Source organism: Tripterygium wilfordii, chromosome 22 (assembly GCF_013401445.1).
Source record: "Tripterygium wilfordii isolate XIE 37 chromosome 22, ASM1340144v1, whole genome shotgun sequence".
Lineage (NCBI taxonomy): Eukaryota > Viridiplantae > Streptophyta > Magnoliopsida > Celastrales > Celastraceae > Tripterygium > Tripterygium wilfordii.
Window position 1 is genome coordinate 12,226,622 of NC_052253.1, and position 16,424 is coordinate 12,243,045.

The 16,424-nt window shown below is 37.7% G+C and overlaps 3 protein-coding genes across 4 annotated transcripts; all 3 read right to left on the reverse strand.

Moving 5' to 3' along the window:
* Positions 1-653: 653 nt before the first annotated feature.
* On the reverse strand, positions 654-3,307 carry LOC119992257 (vacuolar protein sorting-associated protein 20 homolog 2-like). Its single transcript, XM_038838957.1, has 6 exons — positions 3,133-3,307; positions 1,899-2,051; positions 1,564-1,716; positions 1,316-1,399; positions 1,023-1,185; positions 654-930 (listed from the first exon to the last, which is right to left on the reverse strand). Exons 1-6 carry the CDS (start codon positions 3,232-3,234, stop codon positions 905-907), a joined length of 681 nt encoding a protein of 226 aa, XP_038694885.1. The 5' UTR covers positions 3,235-3,307; the 3' UTR covers positions 654-904.
* Positions 3,308-4,433: 1,126 nt separating this feature from the next.
* Positions 4,434-6,387, reverse strand: LOC119992258 (protein LATE FLOWERING-like). The gene is made up of 2 exons (XM_038838958.1): positions 5,995-6,387; positions 4,434-5,093 (listed from the first exon to the last, which is right to left on the reverse strand). The coding sequence occupies exon 2, from the start codon at positions 5,085-5,087 to the stop codon at positions 4,575-4,577; it is 513 nt and encodes a 170-aa protein (XP_038694886.1). The 5' UTR covers positions 5,088-5,093; positions 5,995-6,387; the 3' UTR covers positions 4,434-4,574.
* Positions 6,388-6,597: 210 nt separating this feature from the next.
* On the reverse strand, positions 6,598-16,263 carry LOC119992256 (sterol 3-beta-glucosyltransferase UGT80A2-like). Of its 2 annotated transcripts, XM_038838955.1 has the most exons (14): positions 15,621-16,259; positions 14,228-14,493; positions 13,487-13,735; positions 12,338-12,449; positions 11,869-12,039; positions 10,958-11,021; positions 10,689-10,746; positions 10,419-10,596; positions 10,092-10,222; positions 9,816-9,918; positions 9,586-9,662; positions 7,700-7,747; positions 7,460-7,609; positions 6,598-7,014 (listed from the first exon to the last, which is right to left on the reverse strand). In XM_038838955.1, the coding sequence occupies exons 1-14, from the start codon at positions 15,961-15,963 to the stop codon at positions 6,844-6,846; spliced, it is 2,121 nt and encodes a 706-aa protein (XP_038694883.1). In that variant the 5' UTR covers positions 15,964-16,259; the 3' UTR covers positions 6,598-6,843. The 2 variants fall into 2 exon arrangements, with proteins under 2 accessions (XP_038694883.1, XP_038694884.1); XM_038838956.1 differs by lacking the exon at positions 10,958-11,021 and having other exon boundaries at positions 10,691-10,746; positions 15,621-16,263.
* Positions 16,264-16,424: the final 161 nt, after the last annotated feature.

Sequence of the window (16,424 nt, forward strand, 5' to 3'; positions counted from 1 at the left end):
CTTAGGGAAACTTTTGGATATATTTCGATTTTAATTATTTATATATATATATATATATATATATAATATAATTTCTTCTCTTTAGAATTTCAACTCACACTACGCGTTACGTGGAAGCCAATGAAAATGAGTCCACATGGCAGGGGTTTACGGGAGAAGATGAGTAATGGCTGGTCATGGGCCTGAGTCCAACAATTGAATTTCTGATAGGCTTGGCCTGGCACAAAATGAGCCCAACTGTTTTGATGGTCGGTCCAAAAAAAGCCCAGACCCAACCCAGGGCTCAACCCTGGATAAGTGGATAGGCGGCAAAGTAACATGTAGGTGGTTTTTACTGGGTAACTTTAGTCACACCCTGAATTTTTCTAAAGACATCCCAATCTAAATTGATCACCCCTTGTAAAAATTAATTGACGGGGTGTGTTTAAAAAAAACCATGGTGTGACTAAAGCTACCCTTTTTACTGTCAAAATGAGCCCAACTGTTTCGCTAATCGGTCCAAAATAAGCCCAGACCCAGCCCAAGGCTCAACCGTAGTGGCAAAATAACATGTGGGTGGTTTTTAAGTCCACCGTCAAATCTCAGGACTCAACCCTAGACAGGCGGTGGAAACTGAAAACTACCAAGCTGGACCACGGTAAAGGCAGAGGGAATTTCCGATGGAGTGGTGAAATAAAAAAGAAATAAACATATCAGAGTGAACAAGTTGATTAAAAGTATGAACAAATCAAGGTATGGAACAGAAATTGAATTTTACAAATTATGTACAAGACATAATCGGTATGATCGTCACAGAAAATCCCTGATTATCATGCATGCAATTGCAACAATCCCAAATAACAAAGAAAGAATCTTTGTCGCTTGCGTGGGCGCGAAGGGGACGCCATTGATGTTTCTTTTCCAATCAAGCCGGCAATGGTTCCTCCAACACTGCATTTCCAAAAAGTTGGCAAATTTATAAGCTTTCATGTGATAGAAGGAGAGAGATGCAAGAGAAAGAGAGGGAGGGGGGAGAGTGGAACCTCTTCTCTTGGTTGAAACTTCAGCTGAAGCAGTTTCAGTATCATTAGTAATCACATTCGAAGCAGTCAGAGCTTTGGTTGGTACAGTGGGCAGATCCAACTCCTCATCTTCCGCAGCAGACGGGACGGGGGTGGGCACACTTGGCATATCTTGAAAGGTGATCTGATAAAAGATGGATGATATATATAAGTCAAGATGCTCAAACTTCAGCGATGAAGGAAGAAAGCACAAGTTTCTTTCCTTACAAACAATAAATCTCAAGAGACGAATTGAATTATGAAATTACACGTACCTGAGCTTCCAAATTTTCAAATTCTGCCAGAATCTCCTCTTCATCTTCTGCTGACAGTTTCTCGCCCAATATTGCATTGATTTCCTGTACAAGGTAGTAAAGTTGAAAGCTTTTACTAGGAAGTCGCCAAAAGAGAGACAGAGAGAGAAAAAAAGGATCATGGAAACACCACATCCGAACAAGATGCCGAGAAGGATCAAAGATTAAAAGGGCAAGAAAGAAAAAAGGTGCTGAAAAGTCAAACTTACATTTTGGTAAGCTTTAGCTTCAGCGCTATCATCCATTAGTTTCTGAACATCCTCGAGGTGGATCTCACTTTGTATTGCCTTAATAGCATTATTACCCGACTTCAAACTTTCAAACACTGCTTTCTGTTTGCTTGCAAGTTCAATATCTGCCAACTGAACCAGAAAGCACATTAAATCATACAGGCATCTTGTCAGCAATAAGCTTATACAAAATCCAAACGCAAAGGAAATTGGAGCAGAGAAAGAAACGATTCTTAAGACAGTTGCAAATAATTCAGTGAGGTGAGGTGAGGAAAAGAAAATCAGATGCAATGTACATATCATATTATCATTACTTGTTGTTCAACATTAATGAGCCAGGAATCGACTTGCTTCAATAGTTCTTCTTGTGTTTTCTTCTTCTTCAATGCTAATAAGGCCCGATCCTTCCTCTTCTCACGAATCAGATCCTTCGCAGCTTGCTTTTCTGCTTCAATGACAGCTTCAAGCTGAACCAGAAGGATTAAAAAAAAGTAATAGAAAAAATTACATGACAGAAACTGATTGCATCTCCTTATAAGTTATAACTAGGTCCTTTCAGCGAACGACTGTACAAAAGTCCATAATTCTTCTTTGGACAGTGGGAAAGTTCTGATCAACTAGTCTTATAGTGTATCCAGGTTTCCAAAATAACAAACAATGTCCATATATCTCAGTTGCTGGTTATAAGTGTTAATCCTTCTTTCTCTATAATTATTTCCTTCAAAGAATTTTATCTCCCAAGAACAAAATAATATTAGCACCACCAAAAATACAAGAACCCAATGTGTTTCAACAAGGAATGACCAAAGGACAAGAGGCGCAAGGCAAGATTTAAAAAATTGTATAGTATCTCTAGAGCAGTCCAGGAGTCCTTTTTTCATCGTCTCTCAGGCCGTTAGTTGCACAGCCAAGTACTAAAATAAGGAGCCCAATCAAAAGAATTGCAACGAACCCCAATGATGACTTGCGAGCCAAGCCAACAATGGGAAAAAATCTAGATTAAATGGACTTCTCAAAGTAGTTGTATGTTTCGAGATTTGCCTATGCGGGTTTGTAGTCTACCACAAGCAAAAATACCCAGGTAAGGACCAGTGTCAGTTTGTCCTTTTTAATGACAATAATGGAAGAATAACCCTGTTCTGAGGAAGATTCCTCAAGCAGAGTAAGCAAACACTATATAATGCTGAATTCTGCAATCATCCCAAAACTTCCCACTGCAACTCTCCTGGGATGCATAATAGATCAGTGTTCTAAGGAAAAAGGAGACCATTACTCCTATACTAACAAATCCCATCCCTAATCAATGTTAAAGCCCCTATACTGGTTACCTTCTTCTTCTGCCTCCTCCTCTCTCATCTCCCACAAACCCTCTCCCCTACCCACCTTGACCTAAAAGCAGCTAATAAAATCAAGAGTTTCAATTCAGTCCTAAAAGAGAAGTAATTCAAACTATATTTGCTCTCTGAATAGTCAAATGATTCAATCAAATTCAGAAATTCCCATGAAAAATCTGAAACATGAACATGTAGACGTAAATAGATACGGAACCTGTTGTTGATGCAGAGAGAGCTTGCGTTTCTGGGTCTTGAGGTTGAGAATGGCTCGATCCCCATCGGTGATCTTTGGCTTCTTCACGAACAAATTCCCCATCAATCCAACTGTTTGGATTTAGTAATTAGAACGACAGACAAGAAAAGAGAAAAGTAATCATCTCTGTTAGATAAATTTACCAGTTCATAGAGACCCATAGCTCCTGTTGATTGTTTAGGAAAACTTTTTTTTTATTTTTTTCCCCTTTTTCTTCTAATTTTAATATTTTAATAAGCAATAAAATTGTGTAAAATTGATGATTTGTGGATTTGGTCAAGAAAATGATCAATTAATTTCAAAAAAAAAATTATTGAAAGCAAACTAATTTAGTAATTTTCATAATATTTATTGTATTTGAACTGTATTGAAATTTAGGGATTTTTTTTTATTTGCAAATTGTTGTAATTTAAAAAACATTAATTTATTTTTTAAAGAAGTAGAAGTAATACAAGAACCGGATTACCAAAGCAAGTATAAACAAGAAGTACAAGACAAAGATACTATCTGGGCCGCAGTAGGAGAGATCAGGACCCATCATGGAGCCCAGATTCAGGACATCCATAGAAGAGGCCCATTTGAATGCGGAGGCAGCCCATCCCAGAATTCTGATCACCGCTAAGTGCCCATTTTAGTGGCCTTTCGATGGATCGGAGCCCGCTGAGTAGAGATCGGGCCTCCAAAATCATGCCTTCAGTAGCCCAATCCTTGTTAGGGTAAATTTATCAATACTAAACCTTAGACCTCCTTACTAACCCACAAACTACCCATAATGTTCTAATGATTTTAGTTCCGCGTAAAATCTCGAAATATTTAGGTTGTATCTCTTTTAGTTGTCACAAAAATTTTGTAGTTATGGTAAAGTAGAGAATTTGAATATTAATGAACAAATTGCAACTCATCCATTTCATTTAAACCAAGCAAGTTCCATAACCTTCGTGTCTTAGTTTCTTCTTCTTTATTTTTTTTAATAAATCAAGTGGGTTCAATGATTCAACAAAGATGGGAATAGAATCTCTTCTTTTTTTTTTTCCCCCTTAAACGTGAGTGATTTGAACTTTGATCATCAGGATGATATATGTTATTTTTACCACTCTAATTAGTGGCTCGGGTGTAACAGAATCTCAATATCTCATTTGAACAAGATTAGAAGGAATAAATTTAACACCATTCACTAATATGACCAAAGGCCAATTAGAATTTATCTTCTTTTTAAAAAAAAAATTTGTCAAAATCCAAACTATACCTCATAACAACAAACCCATAATTCTGATATGTCAATCAGCATCAAAATTTTCCAAATCCTATCGATTGGAATCCAAATGAGATTTTTATTACATAGTAAGACCTAAACCTAAGAACATGAGAAACTCAAAAGGGAAAAAAAAATGTCCCTAAGCAATTCATAAATGGAGAGAGAGGTCAAGCTTTGGATCTTTATTCTTTTCACTATTGTGATGATTATTCATCACTGCAACATCTTCTCCACCATTGAAGTCACTGCTGTATCTTCCTCCCCTCTGCCAATTCAACAAACTTTGCTGGTCTTGATGATCAAATTGGTTATACCAGCTGCAGCTTGGACCTCCATAGAACACTACATTTTCAAACCTGGCTGCACCATTGGGTCCAACAAGATGGTTAGGGAAGTGATTCAGGCTAGCTGCATGCGCGGTTATACACATGGGAGGCTGTAGAAGGCCTAAGCGATGATTCGGAGCAAAAACCAGTGGTGGTGGTGGTGCATATTCAGATGCCCTTTTAGCCTTTCTTGCAGCTGTTCTTTCCTTCTTGTGAGCATTTTGATGGCCTCCAAGTGCTTGAGAGCTGTGAAACTTTCTTGAACAGAACAAGCAAGGAAAAACTCTTCTTGATTGATCATCAACATTATTATTGGCTTCCTTGTGATCTTCCATGTTTGCCTATAACAAAGGATGAATGATATATAGTTGAGCAAAAGTAGTTATATAAAGAGAGTAAAAGCATGTTATCATCTTGACTCAGGAGATTCTGAGTTCAATTCTCAAAGGAAACAATATCTTTGTGGCTACGCATTGGATTTTGACCCAATTTACCCGATTGTTAGATGAAAAACTTCTATGTACACGGACTGGACAACCTTAGTTTAGGTCCATATTGGATGTCCAGAAGATAACCTTGTATGATGTGATTCTTGATTTAAAAAAAAAATAAATAAATAAAAAGGCCATCCAATGCTTGCTTGTAGTATTGAAGTAGCAAAAAATGTTGTATAGAGAGTTCAGAAGCTCAAGTGTTGGAAAATGTGAAGAGTCTGTGAGTGTAATTATTGAATACAATGCTTCAGATCAAAGAGAGACTGGTATGGGCTTTGGAAACTAACTGGTGAGTAAGGGAGATGCCATGCCAGGATTGGGAAAAGGAATCTCTCTTCTTCTTTTTTTCTGACAATAACCAGTTTCATAATCAATTGGGTTCTTTTTCTTTTAATCCCCTTGGTCTTAGTGTCTTTTGTCAGTGACTTAAATTGTAGTTTATATACTTGAACTGCTCTTTTCCTTACTGTAATCTAGTGGGTTATAATACCCAATGAGGTGTAGTTTTGACCTCCTAAAGCATTTATAATCAAGCTCTAGATTGGTGCCTTAATTGTCAAATTTAACGACATCCACATACGCCAACAATTTTACGAATCCTAAAGTTTTTTGTCTTCACTATCCCAAACGCTTAAATGATCGCACACGATTTCATACGAATCATGTGGAGTCTACAATTTTACGTGAATTATATGCGTTTATCTCAAAATTTAGGATAACGGGAATAGAAAAACATTGGTATCCTTACTTTTTTTGCAGATGAGCTGCATAGTAAGTAAATGCAACTACCAAGTGGGGGACACTGACTTGAGCTTTTAAGTCACCCAATCCTTCCACATTGGCCATTGGGGATCGTCCAAGCTTTAGCTATTCTGACACTTCTGACTTCCACTCTCTCTCTGCCATGCAAATGGCTACTCTGCTTGTGAGTGGTGGTGATGGGGCTAACATCAACTAGTCCTGCATTCTTCACCGCCAAATCCCATGCAATTTGTCCCCTTCCAACCCAATGCACTCATTACACTCCCAAAGTAAAGAGAAGAATACAATGCTCACATTTTATCACATACATCCCACTAAACAGAGGATTCAGGATCCTTTCCAATCTATTGATACTGTAGGAATTGAAATCCTTCCAATCCAAAACCCCCGCACATTTTTATGCACACATCCAACTCAAGTAGGTTAAACTAGGGAGAAACACCTTGATTGAACATCAACAGATAGCTTATAAAAAAAAATAGAAAAAAAAAAGATGCCTCTTAGCCATGTGCAGATAAACACATATCTTTGAGGAACTCAACATATTGCACTTTATTTTACGAGTTGGGGATAAAACGGGAGTCATAAATTGAGGGTCTAAAGCATTTTCTTTGTTTTTGGATGAATAATTAAATGTATAGTCACTACAATAAATAAGGAGATGACCTACAATATTCGAGGAAACATTCTGTGGCACAGGAATCTACTAATGAAAAGACGTACCACATTCTTTTTAATAAGGAAGCACCTTCCATAGTAGCATGCTATATAGCTGGATCTGTATTTAGCCAGAAAGGGAAACATGGAAGGACAAGGAGGCAAATAAATGTATGATTCAGGAACAACAACCAAAACAACTTTTAAAGGAGAAAATGCTTGAATGTTCTAGTGAAGCCACAGGCTCTGGCTTTTTGCGAGGAAGATGCTTAAAGAAAGCTTTCACTGCTCCATTTACCCCGTCTTCTGTCTCCATGGCCTTGGCAAGTTCCACCGAACGCTTCTTCACCTGAAATGGCTCAAAAGGTAATAAGCATCTCTCCCACTTTTCATTGTGATTAAGGAGTTTCCTACGGTTCAAGAAGTTTCCACAAAGTAATTCCCTGTCAAGGATAAGATGTGCTTTTGCGGCCATGTTCAAATTTTATGGATTCCTTTGGTTTTAAGTTTTAACTTGTACACTTCAATAAAGATTGAATTCTATAATTTCTGAAAGGCTGAATCAAACTCCCCGCACTGCCTTTTATAGACACACACCAGCAATCGTGTGATAACAGCTCTTGTGACAAGTTAAAAAAGAACAGCCGACTTTCCAATCTTTTCATGATGTATTGTGGTTTCAGAAATAAGCAAAATGAAAAATTAAATGCACATTTCATGAAAGTGTGCCAAACTTATCCTACTAATGACATGGAAAATATTAAAATCAAACATTCTTTGAAATTCAAAAATACCTCGGGATCTAGCATAAACTTGATGGCCTCAACCAACTTGGGAAGTGAAAACTCATCAACTGGGATGGGGGCCGGGCCTACACCTCTGTCATGGACTCGCTCTCCCCAGAAAGGTTGGTCACCAAAAAAAGGTACAACAGTTGTTGGGCACTATATTGCAAAAAAAATGTGGATCAAGGATAAGATAGGATACATAGACAGAAATGAAAGTTCAGCAAGAATAAGCTTGGCGACCATTACCGCTGCTTTAAGACCAGCTGCCGTCGTTCCAGCCCCACCATGATGAACCTGAAATCAGAGTTCTGTCAAGTAACAGCGTACAACCCAGGGAAGAGAGCCCAACATATCAAAGAAAATAGAGAAATAGAATTGATGCATAAGTAGAATGCTGCACCACTCAAGGAAAACAATAGTGAATAATACTAATCTGTCTTCCAAATCCACCCGCACCACGGGGACAAACCCCACAAGTATAATTTCAATATCATTCATTCTCAAAGTTTTATATGTTGTAAGCGATCCATAAATAAGTATAACTGCCTCTCTCTCTCTCTTTTCCCACAAAGAAACAAGCATAACTGACACAAAGCATGATACTAATAGCAAACAGCAAAACTACATAAACAGGCTAACGAAACAGATCTGCCGGCTTCTGGTGGGATATACATGCCATACTTTCCAAGGATAGATCTACACAAGTCAATGATCAGATGTGTGGAGACCAAAAAAAATTCTAATTCCTTGAAATTCGTATCTGCACTCGTGTGTTTTGACAGTTATCACATGCATAGATTCTCCCTTTGCCAATGTGTCCAACAGGCAGCACTTATACTTCCCATGGAACCTGACCTTACAATAGCAAGTCAGCCTTAAACCGAAGCGACATTGTCTCTCATACTGAAGAACCAAAGCATCTTCAAGACACAACCTCTAGACCTGTCCACAAACTCTTTGTTCAGAACCAAAAAGGACCAGGGACACTCCCACAAGTAACTTGATGAAACTAGTCTAAGCCATGCCTACCATGACATATGGGAGTTGCAAAGTTCATGTACTACAGTACTAGGTCTCCCCAACAAAAAAGACATGGAAAAATCGCCAAAAATAGACATTGAACATGCTTGAGTTGGCACACCCTAAGACTTCAACCAAATAGCACAAACTTCCTACAGACCTTGAGAGTAGGCATATGCTTATATGTCTATCTTCAAATTTTTCCCTTGCCGATGCAGGTATTGGCGTGGCTTTACAGAAACCACAATCTAAATGGGGCATGCATAAAATCGGGCATAACAGCCCTTTTGATCCAAGCCTCCTCTATTTTAAGAAAATTAATTAATAATGTACTACGAAAGAGCAGGACAAAAGATGTTGAGATGGACATTGAACATAAGCAAAAAATTACACTGCTTCCTATGGTGACAGACTAATCTATTAGGAATTAGCAATGGTTGGTAGCAATACAGTGAGCTTCTAATCGTCAACTTACGAGATAACCCATTCACACATACTATTAACCTCATGAATCTAGGCCAATGACCTGTACTATAAACCATTATCCTCTTACATTTCTTTTAATTGTGGGACATTTCGTTTGGGTTTCTCCAACACTCCCCTCACACCAAAGTCACCAAATATTGGCCTACTCATTGGATCTGTGTGACCACTTTGGGCCAACACCAAATATGTGTAGCCTCCTTGGGCATACACCAAATCTGCCCACTTTTTGGGCCTTTTTTTTCCCCTCAAAAATGGGCCTCTTACTTCCCCAAGTCCGCTAAGAATTGGGCTCCGATACCATGTTAAGATTAGTTACTTTGCCATTCAACTCAATAAGTTAACTTGTTGGTTTGGGGCATTTCACATTATTTATCTAATATCCTAACAATATAAGCACAGACCAAGCACAAAACAGCCAGGTTGCAAGAGCCAAGTCGAGAATTGATATTAATATGACAAAAACATCATCTGATATTTCTTAAAACATCATCTGACATTTCTTTCTTTAAAAAAAGAAAGCATTTAACATGCATCATAATGAGAGAGGACAAACAAAGAGGGAAGAAACCTGAACAAAATAAGTTTTCTGGCAGGACAATAAAAGACAACTAAGAAATTAGTCTCACCACTGCTTTGCATTGTAAGAACAGCCAATCATGGGGGCAATTGTCCAATAAGTATATGAAATCTTTTGGCTCTGCCACTGAGAAGAAATAAAGTTTAGGTTAATGATCAGCATGCACAATCACACACATTGGCGCAAACCCACTAAGTAGGGAGGTAGAAAAAAATACAACAGAAAAGAAAACAATCGATGCTGCTACTAAAAACAAAAATTGCGTTGCCAAGAACTTACAATTACCAAGGCCACCCCACCCTTTGTTAATTATTCCCCTTTGTCCAGTTTGTTCTAATGCTTCAACAATGATCTGGGTCATCTTTTCAGGCTCTTGAACAGGCTGAGATATGAAAGAAAAAAGAAAAAATAAAGGATTAAAAAAAAAATAGAAAAGCAGAAATATTCACAGTAGCAACACCAGTTGTGAAAGGCAAAGGTTCATTCTAGTGATTATATATATATATATATATATATATATATAGAGAGAGAGAGAGAGAGAGAGAGAAGACTCACAAGGCTACCAAATCCAATATAGATAGGCTCTGTACCAGCTTCAAGCCATTTGATGAGTGATTCAGGAGGCTCATAATTTGATGCAAGATCAAGGAAGCAAAATCCTACCACATCAATCTTAGGTCCCCAATCTGCACATCAAGCAATAGTAAGTAATTTGGAAACTAGTCCCTATTATCAAAGATGATGCCTGCTCATTTAGTGCAAAGCTGCATATAAGTTTTAGCACAATCCAGCATATTCATTCTGACAACAGAACATTTGCATTAACATTATGATAGACGAGTTTCAAAGAAAGAATGTACTATCAAAATCCAAAGCAACCACCTTTAGGTTTTGGAACAAGGTGAGGACTCCAAATATATCCATGCGGCACATCAGAATCAGATCCTTGTGAACCACTAAGATATGTAACAGGCCGTAGTTTCAACTTTTTCTTCCTAAGATCATTTATCATGTCCCGTATTCCCAGCCATATCAACGAATCAACTATTTGGTATGACAACTACAAAAAATAAACATGGCCAAAAGTCACTTGGAAAGAACCAAGAAACTGAAGAAAAATCCATGGTGCTCAGGAGAACAAGATGGGCTCACACGATATCCGGCAGGTTGCTTGACACGGGACAAAGGATGTGGGAACTTGCTAGTTGGCCTGGTGCAGAAAGCAAAAAAAAAGTCACACAAAGAAGTATAGCATTTCTCACTAAACCATATATTAAGGAATCACAGATTAAAAAAATAAAATAAATAAAAGTTAATGAATGATAAATAATGAAGAAAAAGAACAAATCTAAAACTGTGAATTGTTAGACAATAAAGCAACATTTGACTTAGATAAATTACAATACCCAGACAAGACTTACGTCCATGGCATTGTGAAAAATATATGAATGGGAACTTTTAGTGCCTCTGCCACATGGATATGCCCTTGAAAGTAATTAACAAAAGGTTAGCGGTAGGATATCCAATACATGCATGTCACATTAAATGAACATCTCCATGCAGGAAAACCAAATAATGGGAAGTATCAAAACATTCAACTGAAAATAATTGCATTGGGCAATAATGAACACTAATCGTCACACTCAAGTGGCATAATGTAATTGAAAATCAAAACAGTACATTCATACTGCTGAAAGGATACATCACGCCAATCTTCATGACGTTAAAACTAATACTTTTGATAACCACAATACAAAGCCAATAGTTGGATTCCACTGTGGATTTTATTCGCCACGATCCTATCGAAAACTACACTTAACAATAATCTTAAAGCCCTGCTTCCAGAGGGGTGATAAACTATGACTCAGTTAAGTGACTTAGGATTTATCATTAACATCAAAAGACAGTGTCATGCATCCTCAAATCTCTTAAAGAAATTCATCTGATTGACAAATCTTTGCATTAGCTTTACTATTTCTTTTCAGTTTTATAGCAAATTTCTCACTTCATTTATGCGGATGGTAAGTATTACAAATAGAGACTCCAAATCCGAACACTAAAGTCCTAGCCTTTTAAAATACTAGAATTGAGTGGCGTTGGATGAAAGAAATAAAGAGACAAACTTTGAGTTTGAAGTAGTTCTACTTTTAACGTATTTTCTTTTCATGCGATACCAATGAAGACAGGGGCAATGCCATCATTTTTTTCCTTTCAGCTTTCTAGTATTGGTTTATAAAAGCAGACATTCTTCAACAGATTAAGTGGAAGAAAACTTTAACAATCAATGATTGACCAAAAAAAAAACACAAATTTCAAGGCTACAACACCTTACCGTATGCAGGAGGATTGGCTATTATTGCATCTGCCTTAAAAGCGATACCCGTATCCATATCAGGGTCTTTGCAAGCTGGAAGTAAAGAGTATATAATTTCCTTCATTTGATTTCGTTGAACAGGTATCTCAGAAGGCCCTGACGGTAAGAAGCCTTTATTTTTTACCATATCTGGAAGGAAATAAATTGTTGAGAAGTTAAGAATAAAAATGCATAATCAGCTTGGCAAAATTCTATTCAGGCACATCTATAAAGACATAATGACAACTGATGCTGCATTTTGGGAAAAATTGCAAACTGAACATTGTTCCATTCACCACCCTATCTTATTCAGAAACAACAATGAGAGGGACATAAAGGATACTGCAAGTAATTGCTATGATAGCCAATCATAAAGAAACAAACAACGTCCAGTGCACAAGGATTCCTCTACAACAGACAACAGTAACAAGGAAAGAAAGCCACGTACGTCCAGCAAGGATTTTTGGATCTCCGCCTAGAGGATAAAACTCCAACCCAGCAGTCAAGACAAACTCCTTAAAATTTGAATGAGTAGCTAGTCTAACACGATGTCCATAATCCTGCAAGCAAATATTCTTGTAAAAGTTCTTACCAAACTGCAATTAAATGATATAAACTTCATTTTACTCATTTATTAGCAATAAGCAAAATTTTTTGTACATGAGATACAAGCAATCAAATGCATAGAGCACCAGTCTAATGCTTCATAAGCTTATTAAAATTATTGAAGACAATGCAAGATGTCCAACGTTTAAGGTGTGCCTATATACAGATAAAACAAAAGTACATATATATGCATAAATTGGGTATGTGCAGATCAATAAATGCGTTCATCATATATGAATAGACACGATGCTGACAAAATAACTAAGGGTAACCAAGATTTTGTCTAGCAGGAACCTGGTTGGCAAGCAAGAATAAAAATTATATTGATTGGATATGATTTATTGACTTTAATGAGGACAATGATGACACGAGTTAATGTAAGTATATACAAGCAGCAAACTGAAACCTGGTTATCTAAAGAAACCACCCTGAAACACCTTAACTTAACTTTCGAAATTTATCTAACTTCATGATTGATACAACTTTATTATCACTCACCCCATCCTACCACTTATGCAACACTCCCAAGCACACAAGGTATATTGCAAAGAACTTCTATATATGATAATATTGAAAATCACCATTCTAGAAGCAAAAAGGATCTAAAACCTTTCTTTTCTCAATCTTCAATGTGGAGGTTGCAAAAGCTATTTGATAAAAGATATAAGGATCGGCCAATGTGGCAATAAAACCTTAGGCTCCACTTCTATGGCCGAACGTTTTCTACTGTGGGCAATATTTTCAATAGAAAAGTAATGTACCCTTTCAATTGAAGCAAAGAAATATCTGCATGTTCATGCAACTTCGCAGCAAAGAGCGTAAATAATTACAAACGCCGGCACCAGCAGGACAGCCAATTATGATTATAGTGATTAAAGGGGGTGGGGCAAATAGCAAAGACTGCTACTGACTAGAAGTTTGTGTCAATCTGCAAGAACAAATTTTGAATGGATAAATAAATAGAGGCTTTGCAAATAGAAATCTAAATTACCTGGAGGCATTTTCCAATCGCGATAAATGGCTGAACATCTCCACGGGTACCAACAATAAGTATTACTATTTGAATTGGTGGTATGTATTGAAAGTCTGTCGCATCCAGAGGCCCATCATCAACAACTGCATTACATACATCTTCAGATCCAGATCCAGTATCAAGAGCTCGCGGCTCCACATCTCCTGGAACCTCAAATTCCACAGTTCCATCATCCTTCACGGTAGCTATTCTGTTCAACAATTTCAGCTGCAAAGATTATGAACAGAAAAATACATTAGAGCCCCAGGCACAAAGGCACAATGGTAAATTGCAATCTGCAAAGCTATATAACATCACTGTCAAAGAAACCAGTTCTCATAAAATGATGATTACGACAACCATTATGCCATAAAGACAACAAGAAAATAGTAACCGTGACAAAGATGGGGAAAAAGTTTGATACTTGTCACACAAATAGAATTTTGTAATGTCAACAGACAAAAGAACTAGCTACCTAAAGGGGAAAATGTTGACATCACAGGACGAAAAGTTGATCATTCTTCAAAACCTACTCATACGCACAAAAATGCAAACTCAACTAAGAATTATATTCTAAGGTGATCAAATTAAGTTTGATAATGTGGAACCATAATCACAGGTCACAAGGTATAACAGCATAAACATGACAGAAATATAAAACTTAGAAATGAAATAAAAACAAAGCAACAAAACCATAACATAGATGGTGAAGGGTAAAACCTTCTGCCGGACAGAAATCTTGTTGTCAAAAATTTGGGCTGCCTCTCCAGCAAGTATATTGTGTCTCTGCCTCTCGGTTTTTGATTTTTCTAACTTACTCAATGTCGGTTCTGATTTGTCAACACTTGACACATCCATATGCAAAGTATTTGCCTCACTTTTTGATTTTTCTAACTTATGGTGACTCGACGTCGGTTCTGATTTGTCAACACTTGGCACATCCATATGCAAAGTATTTACCTCACGTGAAGTCCTGCCAGAAGTTCCTAAACAAAGAAGAATAAGAAATAACATAAATCCAAAATCAGTGCACGTGCAAGATTTAACGTAAGAGGTCCAAAAAGTAGATTCTGAATGCATAATACGTAATTGAATTACCAACAAGACTAAGAATAAGTGCCTAAGATAAAACTAGATGTTTCATGTGACTAATTGCAAGTGACAAAGATTCAAGAAGCAGGAGAGATATTCCATGTAAAATTACAGGAGACCACAGCCCTATTGTCATCATCTCAGAAATTCACTCTCAGTAACACTAGGAAGGAACATGATAAAGATGCATATGCAATGCTGCAATAGGCATTCTGATGCACCAAACTTGAGTTGGTGAAGGATTAGATTTTCTAAAATGGTCAATTCAAGTAAACCACAGTACTGATAAGGAAGCCTTACAGTCAAGAAATCTTCATCTCTCCTCTCGTTTTCCCATGCCTCTGGTCTTTTGAGATTTCTTACATACACCAAATCAACTATTACAGTCTTCGCCAGTCAAAATTTCACTCACTAAATTTCTGATATCTCTATCATGAACTGTTAATTTGATGGCATTTTATATAGCGGAAAAGAAAAGTTAAAACGATTAAATTATGCATTAGAAGAGCAATCTCCACATTAGTATGTGAAATTTTTTCATAAAATTCTAGAGAACAATTTGCGCAAGATAAGATGGTGAATATCAGCTTCTAGCCACTAATCTTAGATCCTCCTCTGATACAGAGGACATACTAACACTAGATGACAAGAAGACAGAAATAGGGGGTAGTAGCACACACAACAATCTAGAATCCTGACTGCCAGCGCCAAGCAAAAGTGACTCGGTTCTTCTATTGTCAATCTTACTAATGTGTAACTCCAAGTACTTCAATCAGTCACTGCAGAAAAGTATCATCACCTTCATATCTCATTTCCAGAACTAATCCGATCAATCAAATATGAAGTTTTAAGCTATAATGAACTTCACATCAGTGGAGCGAAAATTCTTTAGGCGCTATTTTTAGATCAACTGTAGTGTAGAGGAAAGCATGTATGAGTACTCTCCTCCGCATCCCAGTGTTTCTCAGAAACCACAAAACTAACTAAAACAATGCAATTCAAATAGAAGCGTTTAACAAACCTGGAGAACCAGTGCCTCCGTTATTTACAAAACCAGCAACAGCAGTAGCAGCACAGGCCTCTCTGGTCTCCAATTCCTTGCTATCACAGCCACTCCTGATTTCAGGATCCACTTCCAATGAAACTTCACCGGAACTTGATGAAGAAGACGAACTCGAACCAGTGTCTCCGTTATTTACTAAACCAGCAGCAGCAGCAGTAGAAGTAGCAGCACTGGTCTCCAATTCCTTGCTATCACAGCTACTCCTGATTTCAGGATCGATTTCCAACGACACTTCACCAGAACTTGACGAAGAAGACGAACTCCGGCGATTCCGCGGCGACTCGTCCATTGACGCCATCATCGATACCGCGGAGTTCTCTTGCCGCTGCTGATCCAGATCTCCGCCTTCCAGCGAAGATAGTGCGGCATCCGCTAAGTTCCGAATAAGATTCTGTGCCAGCGATTGCCGCAATGCACAGATAGTAGTAACAGATATTCTTGGAATAGAAGGCTCGAAACAGAAGGCACGTTCGAACGAGTGGGTGACGGCTCGGTACCGTGCTGTAGCAAGGATCTCGATACCGGACACGTGGTCGAACTGTCTGAGTGGGGACCCAGGCTTTTGCTAGTGTAGATTCCATCTCAAACCGTTAAATGCGCCACATCATAGATAATTTAAAATTTGGAAGGAAAAAAAAAAAACCTCTCTGTCAGCCGCACTTTAATAAAATGCGGCCTGTTGGTTTGGCAAGAAAGTTTTGCTAGAAGGGATACTATTCCTAGCCGGAATAGGGCTGTAAGGCAAATGCAATAGTAAATTGG